The sequence below is a fragment of the Gorilla gorilla genome, chromosome 10, assembly GCF_029281585.2.
Source record: "Gorilla gorilla gorilla isolate KB3781 chromosome 10, NHGRI_mGorGor1-v2.1_pri, whole genome shotgun sequence".
Classification (NCBI taxonomy): Eukaryota; Metazoa; Chordata; class Mammalia; order Primates; family Hominidae; genus Gorilla; species Gorilla gorilla.
In genome coordinates, this window is record NC_073234.2 from 76,445,820 (window position 1) to 76,465,645 (window position 19,826).

The window sequence follows — 19,826 nt, forward strand, 5'->3', positions numbered from 1 at the left end:
CAGATGAAAACAGTAGATATACACTAACATGTGGCTCTAATGTTTAATTTTTATTTTTTTTGAGACAAGAGTCTCACTGTGTCACCCAGGCTGGAGTGCAGTGGTGCTATCTTGGCTCACTGCAACCTTTGCCTCCCGGGTTAAAATGATTCTCCTCCCTCAGCCTCCCTAGCAGCTGAGATTATAGGCACCCGCCACCACGCCCAGCTAATTCTTGTATTTTCAGTAGAGACATGGTTTCACCATGTTGGCCGGGCTGGTCTCGAACTCCCGACCTCAGTGATCCGCCCATCTTAGGCTCCTAAAGTGCTAGGATTACAGACATGAGCCACCGCACCTGGCCTCATGCTCAACTTTTATTTAGACAACAGTACAAATTGTAATTTTACCCAGATGTAAAAGAGTCTAAGAGACCTAAATAGATATTTTGTGGTAGATTACATTAATGTAATGTAATGTAGGAGTTTTACATTACTACATTTGTAGTTGTTTTAGTTGTTTTTCATTGTTTGTTTCTGTGTATTTCTGGGGATTTCATGGTGCAACAGGAAGTCTAGAGTTTATTCCCGACCCCTGACTGTCTTATGGCAGTACTTCTCAGACCTAGTGAGTTATACAACCAGGGGTGTAGGGAGGCAAGCAGTCATCACATTTATTTGAGGACTCTCATGTTTTGTCTAAAATATTCATCCCTATTTTATAATATACTCCATAATTTTCCCATATAAGTTTAGATAAAAGATGATACCTTAAAAATATTATAACACTAAATTGTCATTCCAGGAAAATGTGATGTGTTCCTTTCATTTCAAATAATCTGAGATGAATGGTGCAGGCTGAGAAAAATAGGCTTTTGAAATACTTTTTGGCCAACATCGAGACTTTTAACATTTGTCCTATCTTTTAGGGGAATTTAGACATTGGGCATTATGTATTCCTTGGATACATTAAAAGGTGTTAGATAAGAGCGCTCACACTTGCTGCTCTTCTATTGCAACTTGACAGAAGTTACTTCTCTAAACCTTAGTTTCTCATCTGAACAATGGAAATAATGATAGTGTCTACCTCATAGTATTGGTGTGAGATTTAAATGAAATAATTCATGTAAAATTGCTTGGTGTGTGGAAACATAGTAACTTTTAACTGTTCTCATTAACTTGGCTATTTACCTGTGTTCTTCTATCATTACATTTCAAGTTAAAATTTCAAGGTTTCACGTTGTTCTCTCTCCGATGAATGCAGTTAAATCACTTAGATTTTCTAATGAGTTTTCCTTTAATGTTATGCAGTTGACTAGAGAGTGTATATATATTAAGAACATAATACCCTCACTATGTCCACATGTGAATTAAGAGCTTGAGGCTATCAGAGGGTAGAAGATGAGGGAGTGGGGATGAAGTATGTTTGTAACCTGTGTATTTTCTCTTTCTTAAAGGAATTACGGCTCCTCTCTTTTTGCCCAGTGTGAAGCAGTAGATAATGGGTGTCAGCAGGTCCTGTGGCTCTATGGAGAGGACCATCAGATCACTGAAGTGGGAACTATGAATCTTTTTCTTTACTGGATAAATGAAGATGGAGGTAATCCACTCAGATTTCACTGTGTGCATTTCTCAGTCATTTTCAACAGGACCAGAGAGACAAGAGCTAGAAACTTAGTACAAGGGAGTAAGTAGCACAGTTCCAAAGGCTAAGTAAGGACTACTGTGCTTTTGCTGCCCAAATAGACACAAGTTTCTTTTTTTTCTTTCTTTTTTTTTAAAGAGGTGGAGTCTCACTATGTCACCCAGGCTGCAGTGCAATGGTGTGATCTCAGCTCACTGCACCCTGGTTCAAGCAATTATCCTGCCTCAGCCTCCCGAGTAGCTGGGATTGCAGGAGCCTGCCACCATGCCCAGCTAATTTTTGTATTTTTTTTTTAGTAGAGATAGGGTTTCACCATGTTGGTCAGGCTGGTCTTGAACTCCTGACCTCAGGTGATCCACCGGCCTTGGCCTCCCAAAGTGCTGGGATTACAGGTGTGAGCCACTGCACCCGGCCGAGTTTCGATTTAAAGAAGCTCTAGAGGTTTTTTGTTTTTCGTTTTTTTGTTTTTCTGGCTCTAGGTGTATTGAGATACTGAGATGTCACATTAAGGGATTTAAGTTACCATGATTGGAAGATTTGCTTCCTTATCCCTTCTGCAGTTCCCCAACGATTTTCCTACCTGAACACCTTGCATTGAGACACAGGTCTCAGATCAGTCAATGGTCATTCACCATATACCGTATATAAAATGCTATAGTAATAAATGCAGTGTACTGATTCTACTGGAAGGATTTTGTGTACTCTCTGGCTGTAATTCTTTTAACAATTGTTGCCTTTTCTACATATTTTGAAAATGTATCACAATCTCTCCAAATTTACTCTAGAACTCAATCTGATTAAAGAGCACCATTTTAAAAGATAAATCAATGTATCTTGGGATTGTATCTAGATCCTGGTTCATTCAAGACAATTGCATATATCCACTATAGATATCAATATTTCTCTATTATCTTTAATATCCTGACTACTCATTACTTTTCTTTGCTGTTTTTTTTTTATTAGTTGGCAGAGACCATAGGGGTTCAGTGAAGTGTTGGCAATGTGTATGATATTGAATTAAATGGACAACGGTGGGAGAAAAACAGGCATTTATTTCTATTAGAATTTTGATAATCATACCAAATTTAGAAACGTATTTTTAGACTTGTTTACATTCTTAGGTTGTTCATTTCACAATAGTAATTATAGAGACTAGAAATATAAATGATGTTTCCAAATACTTATGAAGTCTCAGTGTTAGTAGTTTCAATTAAATTTTTTAAAATGCAGTTTATATTTGAAAGTAGCTACAGTAGCCTCTCTTGCTCTAATGTTATTTGGCTACAAAAGAGGCAAATGGTAATTTAGATGTGGCTGAATTCAGAGCTAAGTACTAATTTTAGTGTTAGTTGCAGAGACTAACAAGATGAGTCTTATACTGCAGTCAGAGGTAGAAAAAACAGAAGATATGGTGAGTACGCCTTGTCCTGGGCTTGGCCATTGGTAATCCTTGGCATATGAAAAACCAGATACAGATCATTCTCATCCTTCCATTCCTGCTGTTTGTACTTGGCACTGTTTGAAAATAAAATTTATACAGGAATATTTATGATTTATAAATTTGAGTTACTCTATGTGACATGTAACAAAAGCTACACTTGGAAGATTGTAGCCAGTGTTGACCTCTGCACTTAGAAGATAATAGGCCGATTCAACCCTTCTTCCCATCTGCCCACTCTTACCCCCACCCCAAACTCCACCAAAAAACCACACAGCTCAAAACAAAAACAGTTACATCATTCAGAGGTGGTACCATCATTATTTTTATGGATGGGAGATGTCAGAATTTAAGTACACTCTGAATCAGAGCTACATGATTTAACCAGAAACACCAGAAACTGTCCTGGTGGAAAATTATTCTTTATCCAAACAATAATCATGAAACATTTCCACCGTGGCTTTTAAAGGTCAGAATAGAAATGAGTGAGTTTGTCTTCTGCCTCTTGCAAAATATACAAGACCTTAAGACTGTTAGTTACTATTCAGATTATGGTTGCCTGGGATAACTTTAGTTTTAATATACTCCTTCACTTTGGGGATGTTCATCTAACAGAACAAATAAAATTCAGAATAAGGAGAACGGAAATAGAATAAATATTTGAAGTAAATAGAATGTTAGGAAAAACCTTTGGGCTAAAAAAAAGACATGCAGTTCTGAAGTAACTTTGATTTATATCACATGATTTTAAGAAAATACAATGAACAAACAAGTTGAAAATCAGCACAATACTGATTTTCACAAACGTTACCGATAGGAGGTATAAACAGAGTTCTTTCGGTAATAGCCTGCCGTCTTTTCATGAGCGCCCACACACACTGCTCCTGTTGGTTGAGATGGCTGGTGCAGGAAGGTGGATGGGGTGGTGGATAGTGTGTGTTCAAAGCACAGTGCTGTGCACAGTCACTATGTGTGGCACTCAGCTTGTAACTCATGGGAGTTTTGATTTCAGTAACAGCACCCATGGTGGTAAGATCACACATCATCACTCTGTTGATGAGTAATTTAACCCATACGCTTGCTATTCACCATTTGAACAAAGCATTGTATCATATCCTGAACCCTGGAGATACCCTGAAAAATAAGACCCAGGCCTTGTGGTTGAGTTCACAGTCACTTTGGGAAAACAACCACAGCAGTGAATCTCGGTATTGCTCAGGCCACATCATGAGTCTTCTCGGACACGTCAGGCGTGTATACAGACTCGACTTGGAGCACTGTTCCTCAGATGTCTGCACCGCTTGCTCTTTGACATCCTCCAAATCTTTGCTTACAAATCCCATTCTCAGTCTGGCTTTCCTTGAGCTCTTAATCAAAATCATAAACTCCGTTTCCCATTTCTCCCCAGCATTCCAGCATTCTCTATTGCTTTTCGTTATTTCCCCCTGTGTAGTCTAACATACTATCAACACAATAAATGTTTACCTGTGTCTATTAGAAAGCAAGCAGGGAGATATGCCAGTTTTGTTCACTGCTGTATTCATAGAGCTTAAAACAGTAAACAACACTCAATATGTATTTGTAGAATAAATGGCTAATTGTGCTGATGGTGTTTAGGGCGCTTATGCAGACCTACATTCCTGGTTTCCATTAGTGTTTGACTTTGGGAAGTCACAGATGAATCCTGCTGTTATTGCTTCTAAATTCCTCATCTCCTAAAAATGATTTCTTTGTCAAAAACAAGCTGCATTTGTAGGTTCTGTTTTCCTCATGTTGGGCAATCTGGAGTGATTTCTGGCTCTTGTAAGTATGTTTGTGGTTGCAGAGGAAAATGAATATTTCTCACCCAAATGTTGTCATGTCATCATCTCTGTCTGGCAACCAGAGAAGCAGATGTTCTGTTCCTTGACCTCAGGCTAGTGGTTACAGTTCTGGGTGTTAAATATGTTTCACAAAACAGCACTTGCACATGCGGGGCTGCTGTTTTCATTTAACTTCATGTAGTCTCAGGGCTCAGCAAGCTTTAGGAAAGGTCCGGTTTGGGGGCACTGGAAGTGTGTGTGTGTGCGTACATATATATACACACACAAATAGATCCATACATTTATGTATCTAGTTGGCTAGCTATTGCAAAACACATGTTTATTTTGAGATCATCAACACTTCTAAACATGACAAAGAGTAGCCCTAAGAACATTGCCAAGAACAAATTTTCTCCTTTCCAGAAAGCAATTTTCAGCAGATGATTTTCAGAAACAAAATTCAAAAAAGCCATACTGCTGTATCCTAGCAAAGATAACTTATTCATTTATTTTTTACTCAAAAACATTTATTATATACACTCTGGGCTAGGCACAATGCCCAGTTTTGAGGATAGAAGGATGAAGATAGAGTTTGGTATTCCAGATAGAGCTTGATTGTTGGGCATGTCTGATGTAACCCCAGTGGAGTGGGCAAGCCTAGAACCACCATGTATTGAGGGAGAGGGTGGTGGCCTCAGTGTCAGGACTCACTAGATTCAGACTCGTGGGTGTCGGAAGTGGGGAGGAAAGGGAGATGCTGAGCGCCAGAGGGTACTGTAAGGAGAGCTTGTGCAGCTGATGGATCACGCATGATGCCTGTGAACAATTGTCCTACTAGACCTCACAGTAGTTAGGGATGTCTGCAGTCATCTCACAGTAGAGCAGTAGCTCAGCTTTGGAGTTTTGTTTCTTGAATGTCTTCTTTTTTAACCGTATACGTGCTTGAGCTCACTCTGATAAGCCCATTGCATTTGAATCTCAGAGGGCAAAGGCAGCATCTCCATACTTGTTGCTGATGTTCCACCAGGTTTGAAAATCACTAAAGATAGACTCTTAGGCTGGGCACGGTGGCTCACATCTGTAATCTCAGCACTTTGGGAGGCCGAGGTGGGCAGATCATCTGAGGTCAGGAGTTCGAGACCAGCCTGACCAACATGGTGAAACCCCATCTCTACTAAAAATACAAAAATTAGCCAGGCATGGTGGTGCGTACCTGTAATCCCAGCTACTCAGGAGGCTGAGGCAGGAGAATCACTTGACCCCGGGAGGCAGAGGGTGCAGTGAGCTGAGATGGTGCCACTGCACTCCAGCCTGGGTAACCTAAAAAAAAAAAAAAAAATTAGACTTTCCAAGGGCAGCATGGAAGCAGTGACCAGCCTGAGTAGGCACGCACACTTCTTGGGGATAGCCTCCTCCATAGCATTCTTAGAAGGTTTGGTAATGACCAGTTTTTCTGAGTAAGATCCTATCTACATTATTCTAATTAGTAACCACCTTTCATCTGTTAAGGTAAATTTTCACTTCAGAATATTCCTCTTAAGAGCATGCAATAACTCTTACTGTTTGTTGGTGGAAAACCATCTCATTATTTTACTGGTTAAGGGTAAACTGAAGATGATTAGATAACTTCCCTTCCTTCCTTCCTTCCTTCCTTCCTTCCTTCCTTCCTTCCTTCCTTCCTTCCCTCCCCACTTCCTCCCTTCCTTCTCTTTCTTTTTCTTCCTTCCTTCCTTTCTCCCTCCCTCCCTCCCTCTCTCTTTCTTTCTCTTTCTTTTCTTTCTTTCTTTCTTTCTTTCTTTCTTTCTTTCTTTCTTTCTTTCTTTCTTTCTTTTTTCTTTCTCTTTCCTTCCTTCCTTCCTTTCTTTCTCTCTCTCTCCTTCCTTCCTCTTTCTTTCTTCCTTCCTTCCTTCTTTCCTTCCTTCCTTCTTTCTTCTTTTTTTAAATAAGGATCTACCTGAAGTGTGAACTGATTTGGGAAATTTGACCATGCAGAACAGTAAAATTTTCTTTATGTTTGTTGCTAGCAAAATTGTGATTTTTTAAAAAAAAAAAATGGCTATTGATAATAAGGCATGCCTAATGTAGTGAAAGTTTGAAAATGTCCCAATTTCTGATTGACAGAAGAAGAACTGGCAACTCCTCCGCTAGATGGCATCATTCTTCCAGGAGTGACAAGGCGGTGCATTCTGGACCTGGCACATCAGTGGGTGGGTGCCTTTGATATGAACAACTTTTGTAAGCCTGAAATAAAAAATAATCAAAATAAGCCCAGCCTAGTGTTGAAATAATATCCTGTGGTTCCAACCAATGTTATCTAATCTTTAAATTCTAACATGAATGAAAAGTATTCTTCTAGAAGGGCTTTCTTGGCAAGACTATTAAAATAAGTATTGTTGATAGCAAGGGCAGAGAGAAACCAGTTTAGCAAGATGTCATAGTGGAGAAGTATTCTAGTAGTAGTCTCAGTCTACCAGGTATCTCCCACCAACTTTTGTCTGGTTCATACTTGATGTGCTTCCATCCAGACATTCCTTAACTTCCCAAGTCTGTGTTGCTTCCAAATGGCAATGATACTTCTTCCTTTCCTTTATTTATACCAGTGTAACCATGCTTGCCATAGAAATGAAATAATTTCACTGACATATAAATGTTTACTAATATAACATTATTGGTTTGACTGCCTTCTTTTTCTCTCTGTCCTACCCCCATCCTCCAAAATTCATATACATGCCTATTTTAAAATCAGAACATGCAAGCAAATGTAAAGTTGTTTTCAGTAGACTTTCAAATTCATGTGACACAGGCAAGCATATTAAACAATTTGGTGGACCGGGTGCAGTGGTTCATGCCTATAATTCTATAGGGAGGCCAAGGCAGGCCAAAGCAGGCAAAACTTTGGGAGGCCAAGGCAGGAGGATCACTTGATCCCAGGAATTCGAGACCAGCCTGGGCAACATAGTGAGACCCCGAATCTACAAAAAAATCAAAAAAATTAGCTGAACATGATGGTACATGCCTGTAGTCCCAGCTGCTTGGGGGGGCTGAAGTGGGAGGATGGCATAAGATCAGGAGGTCAAGGTCGCAGTGAGCTATGATCAAGCCACTGCACCACAGCCTGAATACAGGGTGAGACCATGTCTCTAAAAGTAAGTAAGTAAGTAAGTAAATAAATAAATAAAATAAAATTTAAAAAGGTTTGGTTTTGGAAATGACATAATGTATTCAAGACAAATTATTGAATGAATTGGGTGTCTGGTAAAGGTTCTTGGATGGAACTTTTGACCCAGGTGTTAAAATGGTCTCCAAAGAACATGAAAAGGCTTTGAGCTTACTGTGGTCAAAGAGTACTAGTAGTAATAGGACAAATGTTTAGAAACACACACGTTATCTAGGAGCATACCAGCATGGTTTCTCTGGAAAAGACTTTCAAAATAGATGAAATGTGCTATAAATAATTCTACAAAACCCTGAAGTAGACAAGACCCAACTGCTACATGCTGGCTGGCACATTGGGCATGACATTTACAAACCGTTGGTATAATTTCAAACAACTTGCCCTGTCCTAAATATGTTTGCAATTGGAAAGATATTTTTGAAGCTCAGTAATTTTTGTTTTATTAAAGAAAAATATCAACCAAGTACAGAAGGTTCGATGACAAGTTGCAAGTGGAAATACTTTCCCACACTAATGATTTGCTAGCATGAAAAATAGGTTATTATGGAGGAAATTTTTTCTTGACTTCATAGCTGTAATTTATTTTAAAAGCTATTTTAAAACATGAGACGTGAAATGCCAAGAGGCATGTAGGGGGTCACCACTGTTTGCCAGATAGGGGAAATTGTCCAAAGATAAGTAAGGGTGAGCAGAGCAAAAACAATTCTGCTTATTTACAAAAGGGTTTTCTTTTCTTTTCTTTTTCAGGACACAGAACTCAGCTTGTTTTCAATTAATTTGCCTGATTTTCTGCAGTTCATTTACCTTTGAACAACATAATTGCAATTGTAGACTGAGAGAAATTGAAACTTTCAAAGAGCCATATTTCTATTGCAGATATATTTTCCTGCTCTTCCAAATCTACTTACAGCATGAGTTCTTCTTTTAAATATTCAAATATTTTGAATATGTTCAAAATATTTTGAAAAATGCCAAGAGCTTTGATTTCCATTTTTATCTCTTGTGGGTTTATAAATTAAGAAAAAATACTCATCTTATTTTTTTAAACCTCTCTATTTTTGTTGCCCTTTATTCAAATAACTTGTTGACAAACTTTGAACTTGAACCACTGAGGTAAAAGAACGAGAATTAAACAGATAGTTTAAACACATAGCTTAAAAGGATCTTTTTCCCATTTCCTATCCTTGAGCAAAGAATATATTCAAACACTTTGGCAGAAGTCAATGAGGTTATACCACTAATTCCATGATGAAAATCCACTGAATGTGATACTGAAAGAGAAGGAAGAGAATTGTCACTGTAAAGTCAACTGTTAGTCATATTAGGAAAAAAAATACATACAATACAATTTCTCAAATAAAGTCCAAATATACATTCAATGTTTAAAAATAATGAGTATTTCAGATATTTGAACTCAGTCTGTTCTTTATTCCATAAAAGATATAGGTAAGCCGTGCACAGTGGCTCACAACTATAATCCCAGCACTTTGGCACTTTGGGAGGCTGAGGTGGGAGGATCACATGAGCCCAGCCTGGGCAACATAGGGAGACCCGTATCTTTACAAAATAAAATATAAAATATAAAACCTAGTTGGGCATGGCAGCGTACACCTGTAGTCCCAGGTGCTCAGGAGGCTGAGACAGGAGGATCACTTGGGCCTGGGAGGTCGAGGCTGCAGTGAGCCAAGATTATGCCACTGCATTCCAGCCTGGGTGACAGGGCAAGACCCTGTCTCAAAAAAAAAAAAAGAGTACCAAATTTGGAGCCAATCAGATCAGACCTGGGTTCAAATTGAGTTTCTGTCATTTACTTCCTTTGTGGCCCTGGAGATGCCCTTCAACCTCCTTGAACCTTAGTTTCCTCATCTGTAAAATGGGGATGATAGTACTCAACCTTAAAATTACAGAACTTGGCATAATAATGGGTGCTTGATAAATGGTAGCTATAATTATTAATATTATATAATACATTGTTCTCCTTTATGGTAAAGTAGGTTTTAAGACACTGATTTTTTTGTTTTGTTTTGTTTTTGGAGACAGAGTCTCACTCCGTCACCCAGGCTGGACTGCAGTGACGTGATCTTTGTTCACTGCAACCTCTGCCTCCTGAGTTCAAGCGATTCTCCTGCCTCAGCCTCCTGAGTAGCTGGGATTACAGGCACCCGCCACCATGCCTGGCTAATTTTTGTATTTTTAGTAGAGACAGGGTTTTACCACGTTGGCCAGGCTGGTCTCAAACTCCTGACCTCAAGTAATCTGCCTGCCTCAGCCTCCCCAAATGCAGAGATTACAGGCATGAGCCACCGCGCCCGGCCTAAGACACTGTTAACACGGAGCATGCATCAAGCAGCATTTGGGATGCATCAATTTTGTGAGACTTTATACAAGTTAACAAATAAGAAGGCAAAAAAGAAGGCATGTGTTAAAGTATACCATGTGTCTTGTGATAATCTTATATTTTATATTCTGATAATCTCATATATAAATCTGTGACCTTGAAGTAGGTTACTTAACACCTCAATGTGTTCACCAATAAGATGGTGTGCCGCTTCCAGCTTTCCCTTAAAGGATGATTATGACCTTGTCTAAGTACAATCAGAATGTTAAGCAGAACAGTAAGTATTGCAATTGTTTTGCATGCCTTTTCCTTTAAAATATACTTGTTATTTTTTATATTCCATGCAGGGTGAATTTAAGGTGTCAGAGAGATACCTCACCATGGATGACTTGACAACAGCCCTGGAGGGGAACAGAGTGAGAGAGATGTTTGGCTCTGGTACAGCCTGTGTTGTTTGCCCAGTTTCCGATATACTGTACAAAGGCGAGGTACGACAAGTATTTCCTCATTTCCTATCATTTCCAATCACATTAAATTACATTTAATTTAAGTGTATGAATAAAATTGTATTTGGACCCAGACCCAAGATGCAAAAGTTTTGTCGTTGTTGTTGTTTTTCTTTATTTTAAAGAGATGGAGTCTCGCTGTGTTGCCCAGGCTGGAGTGCAGTGGCTATTCACTGGTGTGATCATAGCTCACTGCAGCCTCAAACTCCTGGGCTCACGCAATCCTTCTGCTTCAGCCTCCTGAGTTGCTGGGATTACAGGAGTGCACCACCGCACCATGCTAGGTCTTTTTTGTTGTTGTTTTTGTTTTTTAACCTGGCACTACAAAAAAAATGACTGGGACAGTTTATCCAGATGAAACTGTATTAGCATATATCTACTATGTTTCCAGTGATTTCATGGAAGCTTAAACATGGTGGGAAGTTAGTTTTGTCCTTGGACACGTGTAAGATCTGTCTTACCTACATGTCGGGATTGGAGCTATGCCGACAGTCTTCTACTCTTCTCTCTTCCTTCCTACCAGCGCACTAAGGAAAGCTTTATAGGTAGTTACATTTCAGTTTCTGGTTAACCAAAAGTACTTCCAAACTACTGGATTAGGAATGGCAAATAGTTATGGAAAATGCATTCGAATGGTCAATCCCTTGATTTTTTTTTACTATTAATGCTGTTATTATTAATAGTAAGTAGACCACTTTACAAGAATTATTCATTGGCAAACCTGGTGCATTTACTAAAATCTTACAAAAGGAATTTGAGGATTTGGTTGGAAGAAATGTTCTCCTCTTAGTAAATTAGCCTGATTTTATATGTGCCATACTTTTGTTTTCTTGTCAAATTGTTTTGCTTTTCACTTTATAACAAAGCTCCAATACTTATGATTAACATTGGCATCTAACTTTATAACTTAAAGGCATGTAAGTATTATTCTTATAATATGAACTGGCTTAAGTTATTCATATTATAGCAGATCCTTGAACAACACAGGGATTAGGGGTGTCAACCCCCATGCAGTTGAAAAATCCACATACAACTTTTTTTGTTTGTTTTTTTTAAATGGGGTCTTTCTCTGTCACCTGTGCTGGAGCGCAGGGGCACAATCTTGGCTCACTGCAACATCCGCCTCCCAAGCTCAAGTGATCCTCCCACCTCAGTCTCCCAAGTAGCTGGGACCACAGGTGTGCACTACCACACCCAGCTAATTTTAGTATTTTTTGTAGAGACGGGGTTTCAAGATGTTTCACAGGCTGGTCTCAAACTCTTGAGTTCAAGTGATTCACCTGCCTTGACCTCCCAAAGTGCTGGTATTACAGGCGTGAGTCACCATGCCCGACCCACATATAACTTTTGACTTCCCAAAAACTTAACTACTAGTAGCCTGCTGTTCACCAGAAGCCTTATCAACAACAAAAACAGTCGATTGGCACATATTTTGTATGTTATGTATGTTATATATATGTTCTTACAATAAAGTAAGTTAAGAAAATCATGGGGAAGGGAAAATATATTTACTATTCATTACATGGAAGTGGATCATCATAAACGTCTTCATCCTCATTGTCCATCATGTTGAGTAGGCTGAGGAGGAGGAGGAGGAGGAGGGATTGGTCTTGCTGTTTTAGGAGTGGCAGAGGCAGGAGAAAGTCCATGTATAAGTGAACTTGTGTAGTTCAAACCCATGTTGTTCAAGTGTCAACCGTAAATGCAAACTCCACTGGTTTTCAAATTTTGCTTTAGAGTTATTTTCCCTCAGCTGATTGGAGTTTTGCTCAACTCCTCTGACTTTAATAATGGCTGCTTCATTTGTTGAGGTTTTAGAACTTGCTTTTAAGGGATTGCTCTTGACATAATTTCATCAACAGATTGACTGTTTCATGGGAGAAGAATTATTCTGTTTCATGTCAATACTTACATTGATAATAATGCATCAAGGTAATGTGATCCATCCACTGAAGTTGTCATTAGGCCAGATTTTTTTTAAGTTGAATTATTATTTCACTTCTAGAAATAAGAAGTTTATAAAGTTTAGCATAATTTTAATGATCCAGGCTTAGGAAGCACTTACAGCCAAAAAGTATATCTAATTATCGTATTATACTAAAGGGTATAATATGAAAAGTGTTTGAGAGCACAGACTATCTCCTAAAATCAAACTATCAAAACCTGCAAGCCAGCAAGGCATGAGTAGGTATGACTCAGATACAAATTAGAAGCATGAAATCTCTTTCAGCCATGCATTTAATCATGCTATCCAATATTGTGGAGGTAGTGGCCCCTGGAAGTTTACCTTGGGCCAGAGATAGGTATAGAAGCCCCTTTTATGAAGTCATAGACTTGCTTTAATTTATGCTCCCAGAATGACTTGCATTAAATTGTGGCAAAATATCTTTGAGTTCTCATATTAGCCAGAGGGTTAATATGTAGAAGACAATCATTCATCCTTACAGATTCTCAGAATCTTGGAAGAGGTAGGGTTCTTTAAGTTTAGCCACTATTTTAGGTATCCGTAGCTTCTCCTTGGTTCTTCAAATGATCCTGAAGGCTGGTATACAAACCAGTTATGCCCTAAAATTAATTGGTAGGCAATGTATAACCTATCATTGGCTAGTTTTTATTCAAATTTTGGATATGAAAGTCTTTGGCATAAGGTGCTAACACTCAGGGTCAGTAGGTTTTAGTGCTATTCCTTAACTTCAGTGGAATTGCCTTAGTATAGCAGAATTGCTTGAGTGTCTTATCTGTTATCACCATATACATGAGTACCCTCAAATTATCTCATTTTCCTTTCTTTTGTAGACAATACACATTCCAACTATGGAGAATGGTCCTAAGCTGGCAAGCCGCATTTTGAGCAAATTAACTGATATCCAGGTAAAGCTTTTCTTTTCTTTTCTTGTTTTTATGTCACCTTATTTCTGTCAGAGCTTACAACTAAATTATATTTCGATGAAGAGGATTAAATAATACAATTTGAGATCAATAAGTTAAATTTAAGGAAGATATTCCCAACACAATGTGTGGGCATGAGCAAAGCAGAAATGGGAAAGAAGATGTATGTTTTAAAAAAAGAAAGAGAATATTGTTCAGGACTTTTAATGTTTACTTAACATTAAAAAATAGATGTAATTTTTGGTAACATTTAAAAATCTCATTAAGAAGTATAACATAACTTTTGTTAAAAAAAGGAAGAAAAAATTTGACAGTAGAAGCAACTTCAGGAAGAAAATTACAGTGCATGTGATTCCAACACTGAGATATAATCACTGTTAATTTTTGATATCTTTTTATTTTTGAGCTGGAGTTTCACTCTTGTTGCCCAGGCTGGAGTACGATGGCACGATCTTGGCTCACTGCAACCTCTGCCTCCCAGGTTCAAGCAATTTTCCTACCTCAGCCTCCCGAGTAGCTGGGATTATAGGTGTGCGCCGCCGTGCCCAGCTAATTTTTGTGTTTTTAGTAGAGATGGGATTTCACCATGTTGGCCAGGCTGGTCTTGAACTCCTGACCTAAGGTAATCCACCTGCCTTGGCCTCCTAAAGTGTTGGGATTACAGGCGTGAACCACTGTGCCCTGCCATTTTTTGATGTCTTAACCTTCAATATTTTGTAAGCATTTATATACTTTATTTATTTATTTATTTATTTTTGAGACTAAGTCTTGCTGTGTCACCCAGGCTGGAGAACAGTGGCGTGATCTCAGCTCAGTACAACCTCCACCTCCTGGGTTCAAGCGATTCTTCTGCCTCAGCCTCCCTAGTAGCTGGGATTATAGGTCTCATGCCACCATTCCTGGCTAATTTTTGTATTTTTAGTAGAGATGAGGTTTTGCCCTGTTGGCCAGGCTGGTCTTGAACTCTTGACCTCAGGTGATCCACCCGCCTTGGCTTCCCAAAGTTCTGGGATTACAGCCGTGAGCCACCATGCCCAGCCAGTATACTTTTAGATAGTTATTTTTCCCTAACAAAATGGGATCATATTGTACATAATTTTGTTACATGTTTTTTCACTGAATAAATGCTTTGCTTTTTTATATCAATAAGTAGTTTTCTCCAACACCATTTATAAAGTTTAATTGAATTTCATTATATTGATGTACCATAATTTTTTTAAAAAATTATATTATTGAACATTTATGTTGTTGGCAATTTTTTTTTCACTAGTATGGACAGTACATCCTCGATTACTTCCTAAGGGTAAATCTCTGGGATCAAAGAGTATACACGTCTTTTTTTTCTTACTGCTAACTTTGTTTGCCTATTTTTTTTCTGAGCAATAATCTACAGTAATGCCTCATCAGGCAGTTAAGCAGGCATGCTAAATACCAGATAACACTGGGCTACTCAGAAAAGAGATTGTCCTGTAATTTGCAAGCATTTCACAAGTTAGAAGACTTTGTTGAAGCCAGTTACTATCCTTGTCAATTAGTAAAAATATCCAAGAGGGCCTGAGACTTACATTGAAAAGTAAAATAAAGTTTGATCATTTGAGTGATGTCAGATGGCATTAAGTCATGAAACTAAGCGAAACTTAAAGGTGGCTGAGAATGCAACAGGCCTCCAGAGAGCAATGGAGGTCCTTGGGTAGTGATAAAAATGGCATTTCTGGCTGGGTGCAGTGGCTCACACCTATAATCCCAACACTTTGGGAGGCCAAGACAGGAGGATCACTTGAGGCCAGGTGTTCAAGACTAGCCTAGGCAATATAGTGAGAACCTTCCTCTAAAAAAATGTAAATAAAATAAAAATAAAAGTTTAAAAGAGAGTTTAAAAGGCAGTTTTAAAAGAGACTTACTCAGCAAGTTTTCTGCCAAATTTACAGTATTAAAAAGAAAGAATGATTGTGTGTTTTTGTTTCTGTTTGTTTTTTTGAGACAGAGTCTTACTCTGTTGCTCAGGCTGGGGTGCAGTGGCGCAATCTCAGCTCACTGCAACCCCTGCCTCCTGGGTTCAAGTGATTCTTGTGCCTCAGCCTCCCACATAGCTGGGATTACAGGCATGCACCATCATGCCTGGCTAATTTTTGTATTTTTAGGAGAGTCGAGGTTTCGCCATATTGGCCAGGCTGGTCTCAAACTCCTAGCCTCAAGTGATTTGCCCACCTTAGCCTCCCAAAGTGCTGAGATTACAGGCATGAGCCACCGCACCTGGCCTTGATTGTGGTTTTTTAATCAATGAGCTGCCATACTTCTGCTCTCCAGCAAAGGTTTTCTATGAGAATTTTCTGTAAGCTAAGTAAAGGAATATCTTAATATTGGAAGAAATAAAATTTAGTCAGAGTTGTTTTCTACCTTTATACACAGCAACACTTACAAGTAATTTGAAGAGTAGCTAATAAAAATTTCTGCATGGATGGCTTAGGCATTTTAATTTTTTTAAGGTTGCCTGAGTAAATCTGAAAATGATAAATTATTACAGTTTTGCTCAAATAAAGAACACAAATAGAACAAAAAAATACATAACTGGCTAGATTACATGAAAGCCTTTTTCCAAAACAGAGGTTTAGAGGCCAGGGCAAATAGGCAGGAAAAATAAAGGGCATCCAAATTGGAAAAGAAGAAGTTAAATTAGATTTCTTAGCAGATGACATTATCTTACACCTAGAAAAACCTAAAGACTCCCTCAAAAAACTTGTAGAACTGATAAATGAATTCAGTAAAGTTGCAGGATATAAAATCAACATATAAAAATCAGTAGAATTTATATATGCTAACAGTGAACAATCTGAAAAAGAAATCAAGAAAGCAATCCCATTTATAATAGCTACAAAAAGCATAAAATACCTTGGAATCAATCTAACCAAAGACATGAGAGATCTATACAAGGAAAACTATAAAACTATGATTTAAAAAATTGAAGAAAACACACAAAAGTGGAAAGATATTCCATATTCATGGATTGGAAGAATTAATTTTGTTAAAATGACAATACTACACAAAGCAATTTATAGATTCAATGCAATCCCTATTAAAATACTGATGACTTTCTTCACAGAAATAGAAAAAACAATCCTAAAATGTATATGGAGCTACAAAAGACCCCAAATAGCCAAAGCAATCTTGAGCAAAAAGAACAAAGTTAGAATCACCACAATACCTTACTTCAAAATTTATTATAAAACTATAATAACCAAAACAGCATAGTACTGATATAAAAACAGACATAGTAGACCAATGGGACAGAATAGAGAACCCAGATACCTAAGTCCCCATGTTTACAACCAACTCATCTTTGACAAAGGTGCCAAGAACTGTAACGGGGAAGACAGTCTTTTCAATAAATAGTGCTGGGAAAATTGGATAATTATATGCAGAAGAATGAAACTAGATTCGCTTCTCTTACCATACACAGAAATCAAATGAAAGTATATTAACAACTTGAATCTTAGACCTGAAACTATGAAATTACTTGAAGAAAACATTAAGGAAATGTTTCAGGACATTGGTCTGAGCAAAGATCTCATTCTGTCACTCAGGCTGGAGTGTAGTAGCATGAACCTGGCTCATTGTGGCATTGACCTCCTGGGCTCAAGCAATTCTCCCACCTTGGCTTTCCATGTAGCTAGAACCACAGGTGCATGCCACCACATTCCACTAATTTTTAAATTTTTTGTAGAGATGGAGTCTCACCACCTTGCCCTGGCTGGTCTCGAACTCCTGAACCCAAGGGATCCTCCTGTCTCAGCCTCCCAAAATGCTGAGATTACTAGCATAAGCCACTGTCCCTGGCCAGCGAAGATTTCTTATGTAAGACCTGAAAAAGCATAGGCTATCAAAGCAAAAATAGGCAACTGGGATTATGTCAAGCTGGAAAGCTTCTGCACAGCAAAGAAAACAATCAACAAAGGGAATAGATTACCCAAAGAGTGGGTGAAAATATTTGCAAACTATCAATCTGACAAGGGATTAATAACCAGAATCTATAAGGAGCTCAAACAACTGTATAGGAAAAATCTAGTAATCTGGTTTTAAAATGGGCATGAGACCTGATTAGAAAACTCAACAGAAAAAAAATTTGATTAAAAATGGATAAAAGGTCTGAATGGACATTTCTGAAAAGAAGACAGACAAATGGCCAGGAGGTACATGAAAAAATGCGCAACATCACTAATTATCAGAGAAATGCAAAACAAAACCACAATGTAAAATCCACTTGCCCTAGTTAAAATGGCTTGTATTAAAAAAAAAAAAAAAACAGGCAATAACAGATGCTGGGAGGATGTGGAGAAAGGGAACCATCATATATTGTTGGTTGAAATATAAATAGTACAGCCACTATGGAGAACAGTATGGAGGGTCCTCCAAAAATAAAAAGTAGAACTAGAACTTCCGTGTGATCCAGCAATTCTACCACTGGGTATATATCCAAAAGAAAAAAATTAGTATATCAAAGAGATATCTGCACTCCCATATTTATTGCAATAGTATTCACAATAGCCAAGATATGGAATTAACCTAAATGTCTGTCAACAGATGAATGGATAAAGAGAATGTGGCATAAAGATATATATATATATACACACACACACACACACAATGTGGTACTATTCAGCCATAAAAAAGAATGAAATCCTGTCATTTGCAGCAACATGTATTGAACTGGAGGCCATTTTGTTAAGTGAAATAAGCCAGGGACCGAAAGACAAACATCACATGTTCTCATGCAGGTGCTAAAAAAGTAGATCCTATGAAGACAGAGAGTAGATTAGAGGTTACCAGAGGCTGAGAAGGGGAGTGGGAAGTAGAGGATAAAGGAAAAAAACAAGAATATAAATGTATTTATTACCATTAAACTGAACATTTAAAAATTGTAAAGATGGTAAATTATATATGTGTATTTTATCTTAATTAAAATTTTAAAAATTAGGAGTTTAGAAATTTTTAAGAGAGGTGTGCCCATAGTGATAAGAAAGAAAGACCCTTTTGGAAAGTTTTCTTGAACAAATTGTACAGTATTTTCTTAAACAAATTGTACATTCTGTAGCAGTTAATACACCAAATAAGATGTCAGGGTTACCTCTTGGAGATTCTATGAAATAAAAACATTTAGGTGGGCATGATGGCTCATTCCTGTAATCCTAAAACTTTGGGAGGCTGATGCAGGAACAATACTTGAGGCTAGTACTTCAAGACCAGCCTAGGCAACATAGTAAGACCCAGTCTCCACAAAACAACCAAAAAAATTAGCAAGTGTGGTGGCACACACCTGTAGTTCCAGCTACTCAGGAGGCTGAGGCAGGAGGAACACTTGAGGCCAGGAATGTGAGACTGCAGTGGGCTATGATTGTGCCACAGCACTCCACTCCAGCCTTCACTGTAGAAAGAGACCCTGTCTCGAAAGGAAGGAGGGAGGGAGGCAGGGAAGGAAGGAAGGAAGGAAGGAAGGAAGGAAGGAAGGTAGGAAGGAAGGAAATGTGAACTCATTTGATTTGGCTGTAAAGGATTAATAGAAAAGGAAAACGTAGTCACTAGGCTGAGAAAAATTGAACTCTATTGAATTATATTTGGTATAAAGATCTAAGTGGAGGTGTTTGGCAGACATGATCATGAAGCTTTCACCGAGGAAGGAAACTCTAGGAGGCAAAAGCAGAAATGCAACTCATCAAAATTGAAATGGTGACAAAATATGTGCATTCAGACCTGAAAGTGACTGAAAGAGAAGCCCAAACACACAATTTTGGGGTAAGATGGGAAACCATTACCAAAGTTCTCAGAAAGAGCATTTTTAAAAGTAAGATTATAGAAGCCAAAAGGATATGTATTAGTCTGTTCTCACACTGCTGTAACGGACTACCTGAGACTGGGTAGTTTGTAAAGAAAAGAGGTTTTATTGATGCTCAGTTCTGCAGGCCATACAGGAGACATGGCTGGGGAGGCCTCAGGAAACTTACAGTCATGGCGGAAGGCAAAGGGGAAGCCAGTACATATTACATGGTGGGAACAGGAGGAG

General features: G+C 38.3%; 1 protein-coding gene across 4 annotated transcripts in view; it reads left to right on the forward strand.

Annotated features, from left to right (window-relative positions):
• BCAT1 (branched chain amino acid transaminase 1) overlaps positions 1–19,826 on the forward strand; it is a 138,474-nt gene that overhangs the window by 106,306 nt on the left and 12,342 nt on the right. For all 4 annotated transcript variants that reach the window (XM_019039127.4, XM_019039129.4, XM_055358032.1 and 1 more), the window contains 4 exons: positions 1,436–1,578; positions 6,985–7,070; positions 10,724–10,864; positions 13,679–13,753. In XM_019039127.4, coding sequence (XP_018894672.1) covers positions 1,436–1,578; positions 6,985–7,070; positions 10,724–10,864; positions 13,679–13,753 — 445 coding nt within the window. The remainder of the gene's footprint in view (positions 1–1,435; positions 1,579–6,984; positions 7,071–10,723; positions 10,865–13,678; positions 13,754–19,826) is intronic.